This window comes from Oncorhynchus mykiss, chromosome 17 (assembly GCF_057628025.1).
Source record: "Oncorhynchus mykiss isolate SJ-2025 chromosome 17, ASM5762802v1, whole genome shotgun sequence".
NCBI classification, from domain to species: Eukaryota; Metazoa; Chordata; class Actinopteri; order Salmoniformes; family Salmonidae; genus Oncorhynchus; species Oncorhynchus mykiss.
In genome coordinates this window covers 27,702,660-27,726,089 of record NC_143038.1, presented here as the reverse complement: position 1 = coordinate 27,726,089, position 23,430 = coordinate 27,702,660, and the positions used below count along the sequence as shown (strand labels likewise).

At 42.6% G+C, this 23,430-nt stretch overlaps 1 protein-coding gene across 9 annotated transcripts in view; it reads right to left on the bottom strand.

Annotated features, from left to right (window-relative positions):
• Positions 1 to 23,077, bottom strand: part of setd5 (SET domain containing 5) — a 49,487-nt gene extending 26,410 nt beyond the window's left edge. For 3 of the 9 annotated variants that reach the window (XM_036949953.2, XM_036949952.2, XM_036949955.2), the window contains exons 1-2: positions 17,898 to 18,029; positions 1,191 to 1,439 (exon numbers count right to left, since the gene is read on the bottom strand). In XM_036949953.2, coding sequence (XP_036805848.2) covers positions 1,191 to 1,439; positions 17,898 to 17,929 — 281 coding nt within the window. In that variant the 5' untranslated portion in view covers positions 17,930 to 18,029. Of the gene's footprint in view, positions 1 to 1,190; positions 1,440 to 17,897; positions 18,031 to 22,613 lie in introns of those variants that run through there. The other 6 variants (XM_090205163.1, XM_090205165.1, XM_036949954.2 and 3 more) reach the window with 3 other exon arrangements.
• Between the last annotated feature and the right edge of the window lie 353 nt (positions 23,078 to 23,430).

The window sequence follows — 23,430 nt, the reverse complement described above, 5'->3', positions numbered from 1 at the left end:
GAGATGAAGTGCCTTAGACCGCTGCGTCCGTGTGTGTTACCTATTTAACTGTAATAGAATGCTCAAAATTCTAAATATCGGTATTGTTTTTTTTGGCAAGGAAAATATAGGATATCGGTCAAAAATGTTATATCGGTGCATCACTAATAGAAAGGCATCCGGTAGTACTCCTGTATTCTGTCTAGGCTTGGGCGGTATACGGAAATAACCACGGGGTGAGTTTTCAATACAATTAAAACAATTTAAAACGTTTTTGAATAAAATTTGAATATTTGTAGCTACTTAAATACCTGCTGTCAACTTGAACAATACGTTAGCAGATAAAGAAGATCATTCTTCATTTCACCTGAAACATTTTTCATTATGAAGTTTACTGGTACTCCCTAGTCACGTGGCGTTTGTTTACAAGCACACAACGATGAGAGCACGCGTTTGGTTATCTAGTTACAGTATGGAATTCACAACTAAATGTTTGGAAGCTGGATATCTTTTAACTATTAAGTTCACAGTCTAAAATGTGCTGAATGCTCAGCAGTTGTGTATTAGGTTTGCTAATTTATTAACTTGTTAGCTTGATTTTGGAAGAAGCTTCGCTTGGTAACAGCAGAGAATCTCCTCCTTATCAAGAGCCTTGCTGTGTAATATTTGTTTGGTGCGTGCAGCAAACTGAGAAGTACTTTTGAGTTACTTATATACATTTGAGCATGGATGTATGTTTGTCCTGCAAATAATTTAGCTCAGACACTGTATAAAATGTTCACAATGCACTTGTTAGCATTCTCTATGGGATATTACATGGTATTGTTAGTATTGCGAACCTATGGATTAAAAAGGCTCAGTGGGGTTTGAAAAGAGCACCCCGTGTTCAGTGCTGATATTACCGAATATCCTGGTATGGCACACGGTCGGTATGAAAGTATGACAATCGGGATACCGCCCAAGCATAATTCTGTCTGTGGTGGGCCCCAGTTTCCTGGTCTAGGTTGGAAGGCCTTCACTGTGACCTACACTTTCCAGCTCTCCTGGTCACTTCCTGATTCTGACCACAGTGGAAACACAGCAGCAGCTAGTTTAGAAAAATGTTGAACTGCTGCACATGGCTTGTTGGGTAGTGAAAAAAAGAGGCCACACACACAAACCCTAGCATCCCTATCCTCACCCCCCCCCCCCCCCCCTCCTGTGGTACTCACTCTGATCCAGCAGCCATATCTGAGTAGGACGTTTCTGGTGTAGTGACTCCCAGCGCGATTACTATGCTCATGACGTCCAGCACAGCGGCACGCAGGGAGGAGGGGGAAGGGGGGGGGGGGGGGGGAGGGTGGGATGGGACAGGGGGGAGGAGGAGAGGGGGGATCACGGGGTCTGAACTGTAGTGACAGACCACTCCAGGGGTGGGGTGCCGCAGAGCCGCAGCCGACGGCTCACGGACATGGGGAGACCTGGGGAGAGAGCGAGAGGACAGGTCAGGAGTGAGACAAACGCGCACCCCAAACACGTCCACCAGCGAGCGCGTGCGCACACACACGCCCACAAAAGGAAACAAGTGAAAAGTCAACAAAAGACACTTCTGATCCCATGAACTTGAGTTGGGTATAGCCTAAAATACAGGTAGAACAATAGAAATATAATCTGTATATTCTAGATATATTTCTATGGGTACAACACCAATATACGGACAAGCATAAAACTGGGTCTCCCGCTGCTGTTAATACACAATTGGACCATTTCATTTGGATTCTCAATGAACTATCGTGAGTCATAAAATTTTAGAGGTCATTCTAAATCGATACAACAAGCCTAAAAGAAAGGCTACAGAAGTTGTCACATACACCGGATAGGTGCAGTGAAATGTTTTGCAGGGTCAGCCATTGTATATGGCGTCCCTGGGGCAAATTAGGTTTATGTGCCTTGCTCAAGAGCAAGTCGACAGATTTCACCTTGTCGGCTCCGGTATTCGAACAAGCGACCTTTCAGTTACTGGTCCAGCAGCAATACTCTGTCTTACCTAAAAGCCAAATGCAAAACAAGGGGAAAACTGCTGCAGCCCCATGTTCTGTAAGTGTGTGTGAACAATGAACTTGATTGAGTTTCAATACCATGTGTCGGCATCTAGGCCTAAATCCTAGACAAGTTGGAGAATAGGCCTAATGTTTAAAGGGTGTTTCCACACCAGTGTGGACAGGGAATATTTTTGGTATCTCAGATTCTGCTCTGAAATTTTCACAAAGAAAATTTAATTGGGAGAAGGGATGTTTATCAATATGTTGTGTCAAATTAACAATGCGCCAATCCTCTCCAAACTGGGATGGTATAAATTGATACAGAATAATTTCTTAATTTATAGACTAATCAACGCTGATCAGGCCCGGTCCTGGCCGATATGCCGCCCTAGCCGAGACAAAATTGCCACCCTCCTATCCCCGCAAAGTAGAATAGTAGCCTAGGCTATACACAGTGTAGGCCCACAATGCATCTTTATGAATGCCCATGTGGTAGCCTACCGTTTGTCATTTCTTTCATAAATTTGTGAACGTGTGTATTAGTCATTTACTGATCTCATTCTCGGGGTGCTAACGTTGTTTGCAGAGTTCACAACCTGCTACACTTGTGAGAAATGACTTTGGGTTCATAACAAACCATCATTTGTGTGTTCCATGTGAGCATCTGTCTGGTTTCTCTGTCCTGTCAAATGTTGATGGTGCGTGCGCTTGAGCACGCATAGAAGTACCTTGCCTGCTTCTCGCAAATGTCAAATATAGGAAAGTGCCCATTTGGGGGATGTCTGATTGTCTTAACTCATCATGTCCACCAATAACAAGCTGGGCTTCTCAGTAATTTTTTCCTTCACCTCAAAGTATATCAAGTAAGTATTTTTAGAAAATATATATATATTTTTTTTACATCCATTCAAATGATAATACTTCCTCACATTATTTGAAAAATCTTTCCAACACCCCCCCTCGATAATCAGCGTTGCTGATAAATAGGTTATGGGCATATTGCATGTGTTTGTTTCCATTTTAAATGACTAAATTTCATCTTCACATTATAGCATAGCTGTACCCCACATACTTTCCTTGTCAAATCATTATCTTATAGCCTACTTTCGGAAAGCCTAGGTTTTTTTTAATACGTTTTAAGGAAAGGAGAAATATGTGCTTGTGTCTGGCGTATGCTCGTAGCTTTGATTGATGGGTGCTTTTACTGGGGTGTGCGCGTGTGAGTTCGCCGAATCTCTATACGTCCATTCAGAACAATTCCTAAAGTAGCCTGTCTGGAATCCATCCCTTTAAATCATGACAGTAGTGTTTGATTCTCATCTCATTACAACGTCCTCTCTGACGAACATGCCAATGCCATCGAATGACCACAGCAACAGGGTGTGACGTAATGCTAATATTTTGCGGGACAAAGTGGGAGAGAACCCACCAGACTTCGTTTGAATGGTATTGTGCGTCGAAATCGGATCTGTATGAAAAACAATTATATGCAGAACGGGTAAGCATATCTTTATTTTGACTCTTAATATAAAAATGCGACAGATCCTCTCCAACCTGGCATATCTTAATATTTACACGTAATAACCTGAATGGTAATAACAAAGTGTAATGGCTTTTCTCCAACTAGGTTTTATTAAGAAGCATATCCAACAAGTGTACAGAATTGTGACCTTCCCTTTTATGACCGCCGGTTATGTCGGTGACTTTGTACATTGGCCTGGCCAATTATCATAAACTCAAATTCCAAAACAGTCACATCCCTAGCACCACCAACACAGTGAATGGGAAAATGGATTCAAACGGAACTCTTTGCTGGTGATTTGCAATCTTAGATGAGGGCTATGATTGGTTAATTACATATATCAATTTCTTTTAATAAAATGTCATATTTTCAAAAGTACCAGAGAGCCCGCCCTTAAAACGTGATGTACGTGTAGAGTATTAAAGGGTAGGAAGCATGAGTTTACTCAAACTAGGGCTGCTGCCCCGCCACCCAAAAAACGATCTTCGTCGAACAAGAGCATTCTTTCGACCAATCGATGGGTTGGCATTTTTAAACGTTTATTTATCCCTATATAGACACATCCTGTGTGTTTTAATCAATTCAACTATACACACTGACGTTGTCTGATGCCTTAAGCAAACTGTTTGACAAAATAATTATGACACAAATGACTAGATGGAGGCTGGTCCTGGCTCAGACTTGCTGCGCTGGGCGTGACTGTAACTAGCATCCGTTGTCTCTCGCTCTACTCCCTGCTGCAGCGACCACCACAGAACATCAAAAGTGTGTATAGCGCTGTCCGTGTTGCTGAAGCTTTAACATAATTACAGCCATTTCTGACTTAAGTTGTTACCAAAACACCTCATTTGTTTAGGAAAAACATTTCCTATTCCCTTGCTCTCTTTAAGTGCATTAGGAAAGCATTCAGACCACTTGATTTTTCTCACTGTTACATTAGCCTTATTCTAAAAGGTTATTACATTGTTTTTGTCCCTTCAATCTACACACAATACCCCATAATGACAAAGCAAAAACAAGCTAGAATTTTTTAGCAAATGCATAAAAATGTTTTTTAAAAGTATTCAGACCCTTTACTCAGTACTTTGTTGAAGAACCTATGGCAGCGAATACAGCCCTGAGTCTTCTTGGGTATGACGTTACAAACTTGGCACACCTCTATTTGGAGCGTTTCTCCCATTCTTCTGTGCAGATCCTCACAAGCTGCGTCAGGTTGGATGGGGAGCGTCTCTTCAGAGATGTCTGGCCTCTGGCTAGGGCACTCAAGGACATTGAGACTTGTCCCGAAGCCCCCTCCTGCGTTGTCTTGACTGTGTGCTTAGGGTCGTTGTCCTGTTGGAAGGTGAACTTTTGCCCAAGTCTGAGGTCCAGAGCACTCTGGAGCAGGTTTTCATCAAGGATCTCTGTATTTTTCTCCAATCCTGACTAGTCTCCCATTCCCTGAAAAACATCCCCACAGCATGATGCTGTCCCCACCATGCTTCACCGTAGGGATGGTGCCGTGTTTCCTCCAGACGTGAAGCTTGGCATTCAGGCCAAAGGTCTCAATCTTGATTTCATCAGACCAGAGAATCTTGTTTCTCATGGTCTGAGTCTTTTGGCAAACTCCAAGCGGCCTGTCATGTGCCTTTTACTGCGGAGTGGCTTCCGTCTGGCCACTCTACCATAAAGACATAATAGTTGGAGTACTGCAGAGATGATTGTCCTTCTGGAAGTTTCTCTCATCTCCACAGAGGAACTCTGCAGCTCTGTCAGAGTGACCATCGGGTTCTTGGTCACCTCCCTGACCAAGGACCTTTCCCCCCCCGATTGCTCAGTTTGGCCGGGCGGCCAGCCCTAGGAAGTCTTTGTGGTTCCAAACTCCTTCCATTTAAGAATGATGGAGGCCACTGTGTTCTTGGGAACCTTCAAAAGCTGCAGAGTTTTTTTGGTACCCTTCCCCAGATCTGTGCTTCGACACAAACTTGTCTCGAAGCTCTACGGACAATTCCGTCGACCTCATGGCTTGGTTTTTGCTGACATGCACGGTCAGCTGTGGGACCTTATATAGACAGGTGTGCCTTTTCAAATCATGTCCAATATATTTAATTTACCACAGGTGGACTCTACATAAATTGTAGTAATACCAAAAAGTCACGTTTTTTTGTAAAGCCTTTATTACAGCACATACTAAAAACAGTCACATTCATTTGTGAACGCAATTTCCGAAATGGAATGGTTGCCCTATTTATTGTTAACGATAATTATTCAATTTTTGCTTTGTTATTTTATTTTAAAACTAAAATGCTTGATTGCATTTCAAATCATGAATGACTCGTATGCTATGAAAGACCTGAACAAATAAATGATTGATTGATATGGTAGCCTATATAAAAAAATATTGAAATAGGCCTTAGTAAGTTACGGTTTTAAGACTAAACAGGATGCGCTCTTACAGCCTGATGGTGGTTATACAAGGCTGCTATACGAAGCCTACTAATGATAATGAAATCAATTATTATTATTATATAAAGGAAAAATTAGTGGTTTTATAATTATGGTCTTAAAAGTCCAGCTTGTGAACTGCAGCTGGCAGGCCTGAGGTGATTTACAATCTGACAAGAAAGGTCTACGAAAGTGCAAACCCGTGCCATTGGTAGGTTATAAACCAATGAAAAGTATATTTTAACCATTTCACATAACAAAATTTAAGACGTTTAACCCTTCATAGGAAAGACAACATAATGACGTGTCAAGATATAGTAGAGGTAAGGGAGGAATGAGTCCAGCTAGCTCAAATAAACAAGGGAATGAAATGGGTGTATCAATCCCTGAGTCTAGGGGGGTTAGAGATATACACTGAGTCTACAAGACATTCAGAACACCTGCTCTTTACATGACCAGGTGAATCCAAGTGAAAGCCATGATCCCTTATTGATTTCACTTGTTAAATCCACTTAAAATCAGTGTAGATGAATGGGAGGAGACAGGTTAAAAAAAAATATATTTTTAAGACTTGAGAAAATTGAGACATGGATTATGTATGTGGCATTCAGAGGGTGAACGGGAAAGACCAAAAAATATAAGTCCCTTTGAACAGGGTATGGTAGTAGGTGCCAAGAGCACCGGTTTGTGTCAAGAACTGTAATGCTGCTGGGCTTTTCATGCGCAACAGTTTTCTGTGTGTATCAAGAATTATCCACTACCCAAAGGACATCCAGCCAATTTGACAACTGTGGGCAGCATTGGAGTCAACATGGACCAGCATCCATGTGGAACGCTTTCGAAACCTTGTAGAGTCCAAGCACTGATGAATTCGGGCTGTTCTGAGGGCAAAAGCGGGGGTTGCAGCTTAATTAGGAAGGTGTTCATAATATTTGGTAAACTCAGTGTATATACAAGCAGTTTGTGAGACTGGTAACAGATAAAGACTGACTGATGCTGTTGAAATGCAGTTCTTGAGGAGAAACGACCACACTGGATTTGTGTACATCTCGCCAGCCAAGGACGAAAAGGCTTGGGTGGCTGCAGGTCAAGTTGTCCATTCCCTGTCTCCTTTTGAGGACAACAAGGGGAGGAGATACCATTTTATAGAGTCTTTGCGGGCAGATTATAGGGTGAGAGATTAATACAAAGCATGAGCTAATAAAATTTTTAATGAAAGCACTGAATTGAGTTTTTGTATGTTTATTCAGTTACTCAGGTGGATTGCTAATAATAATTTAATATAAAACATTTGTCATTGATGACCTAGAATGAAATGACAAAAACGTTGTACATTTTTGAAACGGAGTGCAGTGTCATCTTTTGGGACCGTGTCTCATCCCTAACGCAGAATGTCACATCACTAACGCAGAATGTCACATCCCTAACGCAGAATGTCACATCCATAACAACATTCTCCTCTAGTGTTACGAAATGTAAAATATTTATATAATAATTGGAGGTATGCAGCAGTAATTCGCAATGAAAACAGAGATTTTCAAATAAAGCACATTTGTGCATTTCTGGTTGTTAAGACGGGACCCACGAGCGCCCTTTGAAAGCCTATGCAATAACTATTCAAGACACTGGAGATTTCTTGGTTCTTTGGAGGTGCACTGCATTTTCAAATTATACAAGTATTATAATTAAGTTTGGTGAAGAAATAATTAATATACAAAAACACTCCTTTTACAGAGTCACAACCATAACGAATGTCATATCCATACCGGTAAATGTTCCTCTCTAAAGTATATGACAATTGCTGCATTTTCATTGTGGTTGTTTTAGTGTAGCCAAGCCTTACTTTCAAAGTGGCTATTCAGAGAATTGAGATTCGGACATTTGCCGTTGTGTCCCTTCTCGCAAAGATGCATGTCCATTTCTGTCACATCCATAACGAAAGTTTTGCTGTTCCGTTACAGAATAACACTGAAGTGTATACACTTCCCCTATAGGGTTCTGCAAATCTACACATTCACATTTTCATTAATGCCTGATAAGTCAATTCTGTGAAACATTTTGCATCTCATTTTGAGTGCAAATGCCATCTACATCACGCTGGAATTTGTCTGCACAGGGTCTTGCAGGCAGAATGTATAGGTACAAATGTAAAAAGCATATCAAACATCCTTCTTCCCAATTAAGTTTCTATGTGAGAAATGCCAGAGCAAATCTCAGTTTGTTCTGGCAATAGCAATTTCAATGTCAACTAACGTCGGATATTTCACAGCTTCATAGCAAAAGTGTGTTTCATACTCAAATCAGGAAGTGTCCATTTCAAGTACCTTTCTATGGCATTTGTTGCCACCCCCCCCACACACAGTTACACATCCACATGTAACCAGTGCATGGTACGGCACAAGGGGCCACGTCAAAGAGCCACCTATAATACCTCACATTACACAAACACCATGCTGAGTCATGCTGTCGTCCATGACATGGGGTTGTGTGCAGGCCAGGTTGGCGGCACTGCTACACCTAGATCGGACTTGTAATGGCAATGACAGTCAGGGACTGACTTTCCGCATCCCAAATATAGTGCACTATTTTTGACCAGAGCCCTACAGGTCTGACTGTACGCTCTGGATAAGAGGGTCAATATGTAAAAGTAAAATGTAGTGCACTAAATAAGGAATAGGGTACTATTTGGGATGCAGACATTCCCTTCCATACAAAGGCTTCCACTGCCCAAGGCCAGTAGTGCTTTCCAATGTGGAGAAAAACAAGCGCCAGATTCCTCAGTCACCACCACCCCACCCCTACAGCAGCCTCCCTCTCCACTCACCAGGAACAGTACCAAGGACAACCAGCGGGGGCAGTGTTTGCTCAGACAGACATTACTAGGGGGTGAGTCATCCAGAATTAGGCTGGGCAGCCGGTCATGTGATCCACACTCCACGACTACGCAGACGCTGGAACACTGACCCACACTCCCCCGTCTCATCCGCCCAGCCACCTCGCAGGATAGCCAGGAAGCAGAGCAGACTGTGGCTGCAGAAAGAAGCAGCAGCCCTGGGAGCGTGTGATCCCAGCAGCAGCAGAGAGAGAGAGAGGATTTGGCTTAGAGCAAGGTCACCTTAAGGTCACCCACACGCACTGACTGACTCTCACACAGACATGAACGCATTCAAAACATGCACATGTGTACACACAGTCACAAGGGTGTGGCTTTTAAGGCTTCCAACAAAATCATTCTTCCGCACTACACAGACCTTGATCCACTCTTGTATAAAGCTCAAGTCATTGTTCAACTGTAGTGGTGTATCCAGTAATGGGTAGCCTAGTAAAAGTACTGAGATGCATGGCATTTCTGAACTGGGCCCTTAGCTACGTTTAAAGCTAGCTTGCATGCGTTCCCAGTGCCTAGTTACCAGCATCTAGCCACAACAATGGGTTAGCTAATGGCCTAGCTGCCTCCACTAACGTCAAGGTCGGCTAACTCTGCTGCCCAAAGTTTATTTCTAGGTGGACAGCGATAACTGTCTCTTGATTAGAGTGGAACTTTCTGACGGAAATCCATAGACGACCGTGGAATGGACTTGTTTTCGAAATGTTTTCTAAAAAATTATAATATGTGTTGTTGTAGATTCAAGCCTAGTGTTAGGTTTGATATGAAGGAATAATATACAAAGCGTTTAAGGTACAGATCAACATGCCAATTTTACACTTCCCGAGTTGAATTCCTCTTTAAATGTGAGGGACCATTTAGTAACTTTTCTTTGAGATAAAATGCTCATCTATAACAAGTAGACTATAGTCAGAAAAGCCCAGCCGTATATACAGTACCAGTCAAAGGTTGGCACACCTACTCATTCAAGTCATTGAATGAGTCTTTATTTGGACAATTTTCTACATTGAAGAATTATAGTGAAGACATAAAAACTATGAAATATGTAGTAACCAAAAAATAAAAAATAAGTATTAAACTAATCAAAAAATATGTTATAGTTGAGATTCTTCAAAGTAGCCACCCTTTGCCTTGACAAAAACTTTGCACACTCCTGGCATTCTCTCGACCAGCTTCATGAGGTAGTCACCTGGAATAAATCTAAACAGGTGTGCCTTGTTAAAAAAGTGAATTTGTGGAATTTCTTTCCTTAATGCGTTTGAGCAAATAATTTGTGTTGTGACAAGGTAGGGGTGGTATACAGAAGATCGCCCTATTTGGTAAAAGATCAAGTCCATAAGAACAGCTCAAATAAGCAAAGAGAAACGACAGTTCATTACTTTAAGACATGAAGGTCAGTCAATAGGGAAAATTTGAAATATATTGAAAGTTTCTTCAAAGTGAGGTCGCAAAAACCATCAAGCACTATGAAACTGGCTCTCATGAGGACCACCACAGGAAAGGAAGACCCAGAGTTACCTCTGCTGCAGAGGATATGTTCATTAGAGTTCAAATAACATACACATCAACTGTTCAGAAGAGACTACGTGAATCAGGCATTCATGGTCGAAATGCTGGAAAGAAACTACTACTAAAAGGACACCAATAATAAGAAGAAACTTGCTTGGGCCAAGAAACACAAGCAATGGACATTAGACCGGTGAAAATCTGTCCATTGGTCTGATTAGTCCAAATTTTAGATTTTTGGTTCCAACCGCCTTGTATTTGTGAGACGCAGAGTAGGTGAACGCATGAACTCCGCATGTGTGGTTCCCACCGTGAAGAATGTAGGAGGTGTGATGTGTGGGTGTGCTTTTCTGGTGACACCGTCTGATTTATTTAGAATTCAAGGCACACTTAACCAGCATGGCTAACACAGCAGCAATATTCTATCATTTGTTTTTCAACAGGACAATGAGCCAAAACACACCTCCAGGCGGTATAAGGGCTATTTGACCAAGGAGGAGAGTGATGGAGTGTTGCATCAGATGACCTGGTCTTCACAATCACCCGACCTCAAACCAGTTGAGATGTTTTGGGATGGCAGAGTGAAGGAAAAGCAGCCAACAGGTCCTCAGCATATGTGGGAACTCCTTCAAGACTGTTGGAAAAGTATTCCAGGTGAGAAAATGGTTGAGAGAATGCCAAGAGAGTGCAAAGCTGTCATCAAGGCAATGGGTGGCTACTTTGAAGAAACTCAAATATAAAATATATTTTGATTTGTTTAATCCTTTTTTGGTTACTACATGGTTCCATGTGTTATTTAATAGTTGATGTCTTCAATATTATTCTACAATGTAGAAAATATTATTTTTTTTAAGTTAAAAAAAAAACACTTGAATGAGCAGGTGTGCAAACATTTGATCTGTACATATTTTATACATTGGTTTTCACGACATTACAACCCACCCGGGTAACCGGGAAACAAGCCACACCAATGTTTAGGAGGAAACACCAACCGATGACCTAAGTCAGCCTGCTGGCGCCTAGCCAGCCACAAGGAGTCGCTAGAGCGCAATGAGCCACGCAGAGCTCCCCCGGGAAAAACCCTCCCCTAACCCGGACAACGCTGGGCCAGGGTTGTAACTTGTGACAGACTTATGTATGTATTTGTATTCCTGTAAAAAAAGTACACACCATCATTTCCCTGTTTTGCCTTCTTGCCAGGTCACCTTTGTAAAACAGGTTTCTAACCTCAAATGGTTCTTACCTGGTAAAATAAAATCTACGGCCACCGTGCCATAGAGAGAAGTGCTTATTAAAAACAACTTGACTGTTAGAAGCGAGAGAGCTGTACTATTTATTTGGACAGAAATAGCCGGTTCCCTGTGAGGCCTCAAAAGGAGTTCACGATTGGACCTTGTTCCAAAACAACCAGACGGTGAACTGAGAGGTAAATTCCAAAAGGGGAAAGAAAAGGCCTCTTTACCTACCTCTCCCTCATTCCCTTGTTCGCTCCCCCTAGCCTTGAATTCCAGGCTCAAATTACCAATGGCCTCAAAGTCTTTAAACTTCACTAGAAGAGGCCATTTTGGAGAGGAGTTTAAGGGGGACACAAAATGAACAGCAGAGAGAATACTTTCTCCCTCCCTATCCTGCTTCCGCTCTTCCCTGCCTGTCCCTCACTGACTGCCTCGCTCTTTTATTTCACTCTCCAGACAGTTAAGCTACACACACACACATACTTGTATCGTGTGTCCCTGGAGGGATAGTGCATGTATGGCATCACAAGAAGGGAGAGAGAAACCAGGATGTGTACACACACCTAGCTACAGTGTAGCAGGGCGGAGTAAAGGCGTCAGCATGCCTCATTTCAGCTGGCGGCCAGCTGAAGTCGGCCAGGCGAACCAAACGAGTGTGCTTGCATATTCCTTTTAAAAGACCTTCGCTTGAAAAACGGGAAAAGAGGCAATAGTACTGTTTGTCCATTTTGAGACGCCGTAGCCAGTATACTGAAAATTAATGCAGGAAACTAACGCAAGAAATCTGCCATAAATGTTTGTTTTTGCCGAGGAGATCTTAGTCGTGCAATTTTACTTCTAAGATGTTCGGTGCAGTATTCTCAATGAAAACGAGTCATCTCTTGTTGAAGGACAAAAACTTAGTTGACCAATAACGGACGGAGGGGTGTAGACTTCAGCTTCCAAACCTTGGCTGGCCCCGGGGAAGAAAAAAAATGTATACCCGAACATTTTCTTATTTACTGTGGCATTCGTTGAAAGCATTTGCATAGGGAAAATTAGGCTAGGCCTACGTCTGTCGCACAGAAATAATTTGTTACTAGCACGGAGTAGTAGGCCTACACATCAGAGACACACCGCGTCAAGTCATTCCCATGTTTGGCCGCCAAAGATTAGCCTACACCAACCCTTGGTCACCCCGAAACCACACTGCAATGGCTGTGCGTATTCTGCAATACCGCACTCACATTACCGTACAGACTAGGGATGCACGATATATTAGTGAACATATCGGAAAAGGCTGATATGAGCTAAAAATGCCAACGTCGGCCCGATGTCTAGTTTAAAAGCCAATGTGCAAAACCGATGTCAAAGCTGACGTGCATACCTATAATAACTTCGGTAGATGTAATGACTGCACAAAAAAAATACAGCGCTACACAGAACAAAATCTGAAAAATACTAAGCGCACAGTTTCAACAAGTAAACAAGTTCAAGTCGAGCAGTCATTTGAAGTGGCAAGAAATTTTCAGCGAGACAAAGGCGAAATCCATGAACACCAAGATAGAATTCATTGCCCTTGACAATCAACCGTTCTCTGTTGTAGATTATGTTGGCTTTCACCGACTAGCCAAGCACTTCGAGCCACGGTACACATTACTAAGTAGGTGCTATTTTTAAGATGTTGCCCTACCGGAGTTAGACAGTATTGTTGAAATGCACATATATGAGTGTCACTTCTATTAGCTTCACAACTGACATTTGGACAAGCGATGTCAGCCCCATGAGCATGCAGAGTCTGACAGCACAGTGGGTCGACGAGGATTTCGTACTGAGGAAAGCCATATTGCATGCTCAAGAATGTGCTGGTTCTCATACCGCTGCTGCCATTTCAATGGCATTAGAAAACATGTTTGAAACATAAACACACTCCTAGCTCCATTCGAACAACTGACTCGAGAAATAAGCTCAAGTGTGTCTGCAGCAGACTTGATACACTGTCATGGCATTGAAATGCCTGCTCAACAAAACTGCTGACACATTGTGGGGTTAAAAAAAAGTACTCTACAAGAGGCTGTGAACATGCGATTTGGTGGCATTCTCTCTGAGCCTCTGTGTCGCCACCATGCTCAATGCTAGGTAGAAGGACTGCTACTTCAGTGCAGACAAGAAACAGGGTTTATGTAAAATGTTACAGACAGAGCTGGACAAGATGGAAACGGACACAGTGACAGTGCGCACCAAGGAAGGGAGGCCACGGACAGACTTCACTGATTGACATGTATGATGAAATCCTGGTTGAGACTGAACAAAGTGAACAACAAAACAGCACAGCAAGTAAGTGAAAGAAATAGGTTTTGATTATGTTTTACTGATAAATGGGGACATACGTAAATGCCAACAAAACAACGTTTGTGTGTGTGTTAACTATTTAATGACTGGAATGCTTAAAATAAAGTCAGCTAAATTGTTTAAATATCGGTTATCGTACCTTTTTTTTGTCAATGAAAATATTGAATATCGGTATCAGACAATAATGTCATACCGGTGCATCACTAGTACAGACCGGACAGAAGGAAACCTCATGGGCTCGTTGGATTGAAAAACATGCTAGCTTACATGCAAAAACTCCAAAAGGGATACAGTACCTTGGTAATGTGAGTGCCGCACAAGTATTCTGTTAGCAAAATGTTTGTGAGTGCCCACCAGAAACCTTTAGCGTAATAGAAGACCATAGCCCTAGCACAACGCAAGCCTCATTAACCCCCGCAGAACGTAAGAGAAATACACTTGAAGTGGACAAAGTGGTTCAGAAAAGCTAGTCTCACGTTTCGATTCTTCAATGACGTGATGCTTCAGCCTAGCATGTTTCACTGTGGGTTATTTTTAAATTGTGGCTGATTGGCATCAGAAAAAGAGGACAAGCGATGCTTGAGGTCTAGTTTGAGGGTATGGGCTCAAAGACAAAGGAGCTTACTGGTTCACATTGTACTGGCTGAATTGACAGAACATGTGTGGTGGGTGATGAGAAGTAGGATAGAACATTGATCAAAGGTGAATAGCTATCTTCTGGGGAACAAGTAGGAAATTAAGGCCTCAATGAGAAATATTTCCAAACTCATACCTCTTTCGTTTCCTCTTGTGCACACACATTCACACGCTGACGTCAGAGACTGATTCTATAATCGTGTGTTGTACACGGACTGTGATGAGCGCTTCACATTTGAGCTGCGGGGGGCATCGTCAATTAACAGGATAGGCGAAATTTGTTTACATATTTTTCTGTTTTGGAAAAATAGAAAATAAAAGAGAGGCTAAGGTTCTTGAAGCAGGTAGAAGGGTAGGGGGGGGGGTGGATAAGGGCAGGAGTGAAAGTACAGTTTGCATTATATCGGCTCTTCCATCTCTTACCCTCTTTGAATCTAATTTCCACCACCCGCTGCTCCCTCAAAAAAAAAAAAAAAACGCAATTACGTGACAACAACAGTCTGCTCTACGCAAAACACAATTATTCCCCACATCGACAGTCTCCTGGTCTCACAAGAAAAAACGTCTGCATCAGATAGGAAACCAGCTGGCCTGCTAAAAGCAACCCCTGAAAGTAAACATGGGATACCACTAAGAGACGAGCTATCATGATAATAATCCAACAAACTGGTATGAGTCCCAACTTCAGTATCCTTTTTAGTTAATGATATATTTCAACATCTGATATCACGATATTAACGTGTCGTCACATCGTCGAGCCAGCAAAAAAAACTACAAAAAAGTAGAATGACTAAACCGCGACTTCCAGTCGAATTTTGGTCAGCCGGCGTGTCGTCAGATCATTATGCCGCCATCATGATCTGACAGTTCTCATGCCGTGCGGTCAGGCGGCGAGGAACACATTGCAGCCTTCCATTAACACAACAATGTCCAGCTGTCTGAATGGACCGGGACCAGACTGGGGATGAGAAGGACACAATGGAGAACAAAGGGGGAGAGAGTGCCATAGGAGGATGGGGGGGAGCAGGCCGACAGAAGGGCCAGTACACAAAATCAATCATCTGTTTCGGGAGCAAACAAACCAAGCCACTGTCCACTGGGGCAACAGAGGAAAGGGAGGAAGGGAAGGGGTGTCTATTTGGGTACACAATATCCCAGCCTGCCCTATCACTTTGTATTAGTCAGACTGAGACATCAGAGCTGCTCATTGAATAAATAAAAGTCTGCTTCTCGATGTTCTGAGGTCTAAGCTAACAAATCGGCTTAGCTTAGCTGTGAATAGAGCCGTACAATGTGAGTCCAGTCGGCATTCATCACAGGACGGTTACTTTCTTACATTTGTTGTAACAACAATGCACGTGTTAGCTACATTTGTTTGAACTCGTTGGCTTCCTGGGTGTCGAGGGTGTAATTTCCCCCTGAGAGAGTGTGTGTCTCACTCACACACATGGGTCAGCACTTGCACCACCTCGCACTGATGTTCATCACAACACACATACGTATGCTAACGCTAGGCTAGAGGCAGCATCGCAGACAACACAGAGAGGCCATTTTACATGCCTGGGAGCTCCTGGGTTTAGCCCATGTGTCTGCTTCCCAGAAAGTATATTCTGTTCGGGGCCCAGGAAATACAATAATACAATGATTTAAACAGGAACCAAAAACAACAACATTTAGTATTTAATAAAGTAAGCATGGCTGAGTGAAAACAAAAATCAGACCATTGCATGATTGTGGTCAGGACAGGACGGACACATCTACTGCTGCCAAACCTTCAATTCAACCATAACTCGTTTTGGGAGGGGGGAGGGAGACATGTAGCAACTCTGGAAAGGGGCAATGAAAAAAGGTATCCTTCACAAGGCTGCAGTGGGTAGGGAGGTGTTGAGCGGCCCGACACCGATTTCTTTCATCTTCCTAATTTGCTCTCTGCGGTGCAACAACACCCTTTGTGTAAACACACAAGTCAGAAATATGGTTTCGCAATGGTTTCACCTGACCAAGGCAAATGTGTCAGTACTCAGACCTCGAGCTTGTTTTATTGTCCCTGCCACATAAGAGGGGAACATGGCCAAGCTCTTCTTCCCCGAAGAAGAAAAGCTTGCCTCTGCCATACACAACAGGTCTCTTCATTAATCAGAGCCTTTTGTGGAAAAAAAATAATGAATAAATAAAAACTAGGAAGGGAGAAACTGCCTGTGTGGGAGAGCAAGACGGAAAGAGAAAGAACGAAAGAGAAAGAACAGAGCGAAGGACAGAGCATGAGGGCGGAAAACCAAAGAGAAGAGAGAACATGAGAGAAGGGGAGAGAGGGCGTGAGGAGAAAGCAAGAAAGAACGAGAGGAGAGAGTGTGAGATGATTACGTAGCTCACTCGCCCGCTTCTCCTGGCCTTGTTTTTCCCCCAGCCTCTTCCTCCTCCCCCTCCATTATTTTCCCAAGAAGCTTTGCTCCTCGCCACACAACAGAATTACCCAGCAGAGCCCTCTGCAACACTGCTCTCCCAGTGCCATGGCTGGGTTGAGGAATCGGCGAGCCCCATTGGAGCAACTCCAGAGAGCCTGGGCCAATCAGAGGGCACCAGAGAGCCAGGCGTCACAGCAACTTTTTTTTAACCCCATTGTGCAAGACGAGCCAGCAATACAACACAGAGCAGCTGCCGAAGAGCAGAGAGAGAGAGAAAGAGCAAGAGAAACAGAGAGCGAGCAAAGGAACAAGAGACATAGCAAGAGGGAGGGAAAGAGTCACATAAGCAGGCAGTCACACACACACACCCTTAAACAAACACATATTCAAATGCAGGCAACCTTCACTGGCATGGACATGAGCGAAACAATGTTGCAAAAGTAATCAATATCCAGCATGTGCAGTACTACCCACAATCTTGCTATCGTCCAGTCAGTAAAAAGGATTGCTCTCAGCAACCACAATCTCCTAATAAAAGAAGCAGAGATAATGGATTCACTGAAAGCCAGTGTTTCCGCTGCAGTCATTTAGCTGTGGCGCTGCACCAAAATCATTGCCACCATGTCCCAAAAATATGGAATATTAAGAGAAAAAAATACTCTAAAAGAATAGCAAAAAGAAGAAAAAAACTGACAACCCCATAGTAGAATATTTTATCTATATAGGCGGCTTGTTGTGTTATCTATGTGAGATAAATGTTCCTCTCGAGGCGTATTCAAGTTACGACTGCCATCTAATATAGACGGCAAAAATAGGCTACATTTATTTAGTGGGCAACTCAAACTTTTAGTAGTCACATCGGTTTACACGTTAAATGGCCTGCGTATGGTCTAATGAACGAAAGCCTGAATTAATGTGATCACTGAATAAGCTTAAACAAAATAGGCCTACCTGCTTGCACTTTGTGTAGGCGGTGTATCCATCTACCGCACTGTTGTCCTTCCAAACATGGGATTTCACTCATGCAGCACCTGTTTCCACAATTGTGTTGTAGCCTATACCCTTATTGTAACCTTTATTTTTATTTCGCTGGTTAGGCCTACGTTAGCCATTTTCACATGAGCTAGGCTATCCAAAGAAAGTAAACTTGGCAATGTGTCGTAATCTCACGTAGTGGAGAGTGAAAATGAACTCTGCGGTGGACAAATTCAAACATTTTAGCCCCACACAAATAATGGACAGTCCAATATGTTAATAATTTTTAAATGAGCTTCAGTCATTTATAAAAATTATCCGGGGGGGGGCACACCCTCATCCATGAACTCCACCCCCCACTGCAGGACATTTATTTGTAGAAGAAACACTTCTGAAAGCCATTGCAAATCACTACCAAACAAGGAGGTAGTTAAAGTGAAACCACAGACTCTCAGACACAACCAAGCTTCTCTTATTAATTCTCTGAGCCATGAATTCAATCCGTCCAACTGGCCATATAATGACACATTCAAAACAGTGACTGTGCTCTGCATAAGCAGAAACTCACCACTGCATTACCATGTCAATGGACACACCTGCCCTCCATGTAATGAAACGAAGTGTCATCAGCATACAAATGGGGTAGCTAAAAAAAATAGCAAATTTCCCCCCACTCTCTCTCTTTGCTCTTCCTAACAACCAACCACATCCCCCTAGCCTAAAGTAGTCTGCACGACGGAGCTGGGATCCTGTCTTCCTTTGTTGAAAACCGGCCAGCATCCTGCCAGTCTCTCTCACACACAAAGGTGATCCAAATAAGATGCAACTATGTCAACATTTGAGAAACAACTTCCCCTTACATGGATTAGTGTTATGTTAGTTCAACAACACATTGTTGCCCCAACAGTAATGATCACTTGTAGTTATTTTACAGCTGTGTGGGTGTAACCATCGATCCACTTTAATAGGAACACCACAAAAAAACAGGCCAGACTAATCTTGCCCGTCCGCACATTCCTTCAGATCTCCGAAAGTTAGTGAGGCCCACTTTTGGGGGGAATTCCACAGCCTCCCCCCCCCCACACACACACAATAATGCAAAGGAAATCCGAGCAGATGTTATTCAACAGCACAGTACTCGAAGATAAGCTTGCCAAGGCAAAACACAAGTGTACAGAAGCCATTTTCTCTTTCTGAATGACTCTTACGTTAACTCCTTTATGTTGATTGCGTGTTATAAGTAGGCTAAATTCTTTATGTTACGCGGGCGGTGGGAAGTGTTTTACCCTCACAAGGTGACCCTGTGTAAGAGGCGCCTAAAAATGCAAAATGGTAGGCTATATGAGGCAGGTTATAGAAAATGAACAAGTCAAGTAGACCATGTGGACATTTCACAATATTTGCAGGTTGGGTTAAGAAAGCGAGCCATTGTGTGTCCATGTCCCAATTCTCCCTGCGTTTCTTAGGGGCTTGTGTGCTTGTCTTTGTCTCTCTTGGTGAGCACACCGTTTGTTCTAGATAACAAGAAGGGTCAGGCCAGGGAGAGTGTGGGGGGGCTCATGTTTCAAACGGTTATGAGTGGCCAGAACGGCAGCGGCGAGGCTATTAAAAGATGGGAAAACATATTCAGAGAATGCGCGCCGGGACCAATCGAAATAAGTCTCTACTCTGTGCGCCTTACCACCGGCATGCTTCGAGAGCAACCAACACATTTCAATCCCGCCTATTCAGTATGAAATTGGCAAGGTCGTGGTAGCCAAACTGTTTAATTAAATCACCAGTCCGCCAGTGACATTTAAGTTTTCCCATTTTATTCCTGACAATCTGCAAAAATGGACTGTCAGTATTTTGCGGTTATACAAAACAGGAGCACTTGCTCTTGATATGTAGGCCTATCATGCTGTGTTGTGACACTGAAGGCTTCTAATCTAAGCAGAGCTAATCAACAGCAGCATACCTTGCTATACTATCAAATAAAGTACACGTATCCAAACGTTACAGCAGCTCATCTATTTGGGTTGAAATGAGGACTGACAAATTAACCATTATACACTCATTTAATTTGTAGAATAACTTTGACATTTGAAGAATATTTGTAGAAAACATGGCAAATGTGTATTATTATTCCAAAGGACTAGGTAATGACACGTTGAACACTGAGTTGGACACAACACATTCGCTTTGACTAGGTCGTCACACATCCGGTTCCAGATTGGCCTACACAGGCAAAACTGGGAAGAAATCAAACAGTTATTTTTCTCACTGTAGCCAACTCTCTGCTCTGCGAGCAATAGACAGTGCATGTACAGGTAACTGCCAAAATAAAGGAAACACCAACATGAAGTGTTTTAATAGGGCATTGGGCCACCACTAGTCGCCACCACTAGTCGTTCTGGCGATTCTATGCGACACTAATCTTCTATGAAAATGTTCCATCATTTGGAATCTCCCATAAGTGTTCAATTGGGTTGGCATCTAGTGATTGAGACACACTCTTTAAGCCCCCTATGCTCCTTTGAGACCCCTCTCAAAGTCAATGAGATATCTTCTTCTAGCCATGGTAGCCAAAATAAAGGGCAACTGGGTATTTTTATACATTAACCTTAGCATGATGGGATGTAAATAGTTTAATTAATTCAGGAACCACACCTGTATGGAAGCACCTGCTTTCAATATACTTTGTATCCCTCATTTACTCAAGTGTTTCCTTTATTTTGGCAGTTACCAGTACCTCATGGAGTCTACATGGGGCAGCTGAGTTTACCCAAATAACTCAGGCAATGATGAGGGCAGCTATTGTGGCGTCCTAATGAATTTAGAAAACTATATAACATAAGCTCAACGGCAATGGCCCTTTACTATTGTAACAATGCATAAGTAAAACATTTTAATGGCTGCCAGCCAGTACACAAAATTAAATGTGATCTACAATTAGGCCAACGTCAACAACAAGATCCAGGCCAGTCATGGGTGAAGCTAAAAATAAACTGCAAGGGCTTGTCCAAATCAACTCTCTACAATGACAGGAAAGATTAATTTGGCTACATTGGTGGCAACGAAGTGAAACAGTTGCCCGTCGAGTTCATCGTGTGTGTCATTAACAGGGCATTGTCCAACATAGATCGAGACAGGCCAAACGGTGTTTAATCAACTTCGCAGAAAAACAGAGCTCAGCATCAGCATCCGAGTCTACAGCGATTCCATTCTAGCGCTCCGGCTCACTTGTTGAAATAAAAATGGAGGCTAAAAAAAGGAAACGCGAGCTCCCTCAAAAATACCACCCATTTCTATTCTCCACCACAGAGGTTGGGGGTTGGTGGATGGGGGAGGTGGAGAAGAATGAGAAAAGCAAGTCACTACTATTGAGATATGGCTTTCTATTAGCTTGAATCGACAAAAGAAAAAGTTTTCCCCAATCATAAATAGCCTACTTTTTTTTTTACACCACAAGGCAAATACACTGAACTCAAAACGTAGCTAGGGTTAGGCTAACATTAGTATTGGCTAACTCGGAATAAATAACAGAATAGCCTAGCTCAATGTAAGCACAACTGTAAACATGTTCAGCAAACGTAGCTATACTCACCACCTCGCAACTGACTGATAATGAAATACTAAATCAAGTGAGTACACAATCAACTGGAAAATGTCCACAAAGTTAGCTACATCCTTGCTAGCCTAGTCAACTAGCTAACTTCCTTGAGGACATTTCCCTCACTAATTTTCGTCCAAGGCTGCTCCTAAACGCAGAGCTAGCTACCAAGAAACTCAACTTTGTATCAAACTGATCATTCCAAACTACAGCCACCTACATCCACACTATCAACTTGCAAGCAACCTTGCTATCTAGCCAATCTTGCTAACAAGCTCATATAGCTAGCTAGCTAGCTAGCTAATAAACACCAAACCAGGGTCCCATGGAGCCTACTGAGAGTGTCTTCTTGAAACGTGGTTTATTCTAATGTAGTTGGCTAGTTGTAGTATAAAACCACGTACTACGTGGACAGTCACTTCAATGGGAAAAGGTATATAGCTACTAATAGTTAACAGCTAGCTAGATTTCCTATTTTTAGGTAGACTATAATCAATGTAGTGAGAACAAAAAAACGAAAGATGGATATTTATCTTGATATGAATATTCAGCTGCTCAGCCATCGTGGGAACCAACCATTAGAAGTTGAAACCTTTGTAACAGTTATGGAAATGGTGTAACTAAATAAAATGCACTCATTGCTGAGCTAACGTTAGTTCAATTAAATTAACAAATGCAAAAGAATACAATGTTTCAGGTTATCATAAAACAAGAATACATAGTGTTGATATTAGGTAACGTCAGTAAGCCTAGCTAACTACCAAAGAATTCCAATGAATGCGGCTAGCTAAATTACATGAATTGCACGAGGACCTGGCCAAAACCAAGGATAATCATTGCATACATCAACTGCTTTGCGACGTTAGACAACAGCAGGAATATTAGCAAAAGGAATCTAAACTATGAAAAGACTTAAACTACCCTATGAAGGACGACAAAGTGACAGTTGCATTAGCTAGAGAACAGGGTTACTGATACGGAATTTATATTGATGGCGTTATGATACTGAAAGACAAAAAGCAATTCAATGTGTTTAAACTAAAACATTGAAAAGTTGATCATCCCCCAAAAAATACACATTTAACATGACAACCACTCACCTAGTGAGACATTCCAACCCAGCACAAATAAAATATCCTCCTGTGTTGTCTGCAGATCTTCGAGTATTCCAACATCAAATCGAACTAGACCAGTAGGCCTCGGCCTCGGCGTCTCCTGTATCCTTTGCCCCCCAAGACAGCTCCCTCTCCCGGGGTAGGAAACAAACTTCTCTATGTCTCCCACGCAAAGGTTAAAAGTTTAAATCCCTGTCCTGCTTGGGCACCGTATTTCCATCGCGTGTCTATGTTGAATCCCCGGTGCTTGGATCTATTTATTATGGCGTTTTATATGATTTACAATTGATATTTATAAAGGGGTATATGCTGCTCTATGTTGTACAGGGCTCTGATTCTGTCTCGGGTTCTAACATTCGCAGTGGCACCCATCCCCCTCCACCGGCATCGACCGCAGGTCCCAGCGAAAGTGACACACAACCATGCCACCGGGTTTCCCAAGCGATGATGCAGGGGCTGATTAATAGGGCGGGTTTTGCGCCGATGTCCTGCCTCCTATATATTTATTAGTCTGTATGAGCAAGCGATTGGGCGACGAATTTGGATTTTCTCTACGCAGAGGGCGTGTGGAAGCACATTCGGATTCTGCTGTGTAGTGGTGGCACACAGGAGTGAGAGCAAGTGACCGTAGAAATGGATGGATTTGGCAGAGAATTTGATACAAAAAGCGGACCCGTGTCTACAGTACGAAGAAAATGCTCAAGTAATTAAATGAAAAAGTCGTGGATTTTTTTCTCTCATTATTTTATAGAAGGATTATATTGCTTGAATGTTTTATGTGTTTGCTCAACGCAAAGAGAAA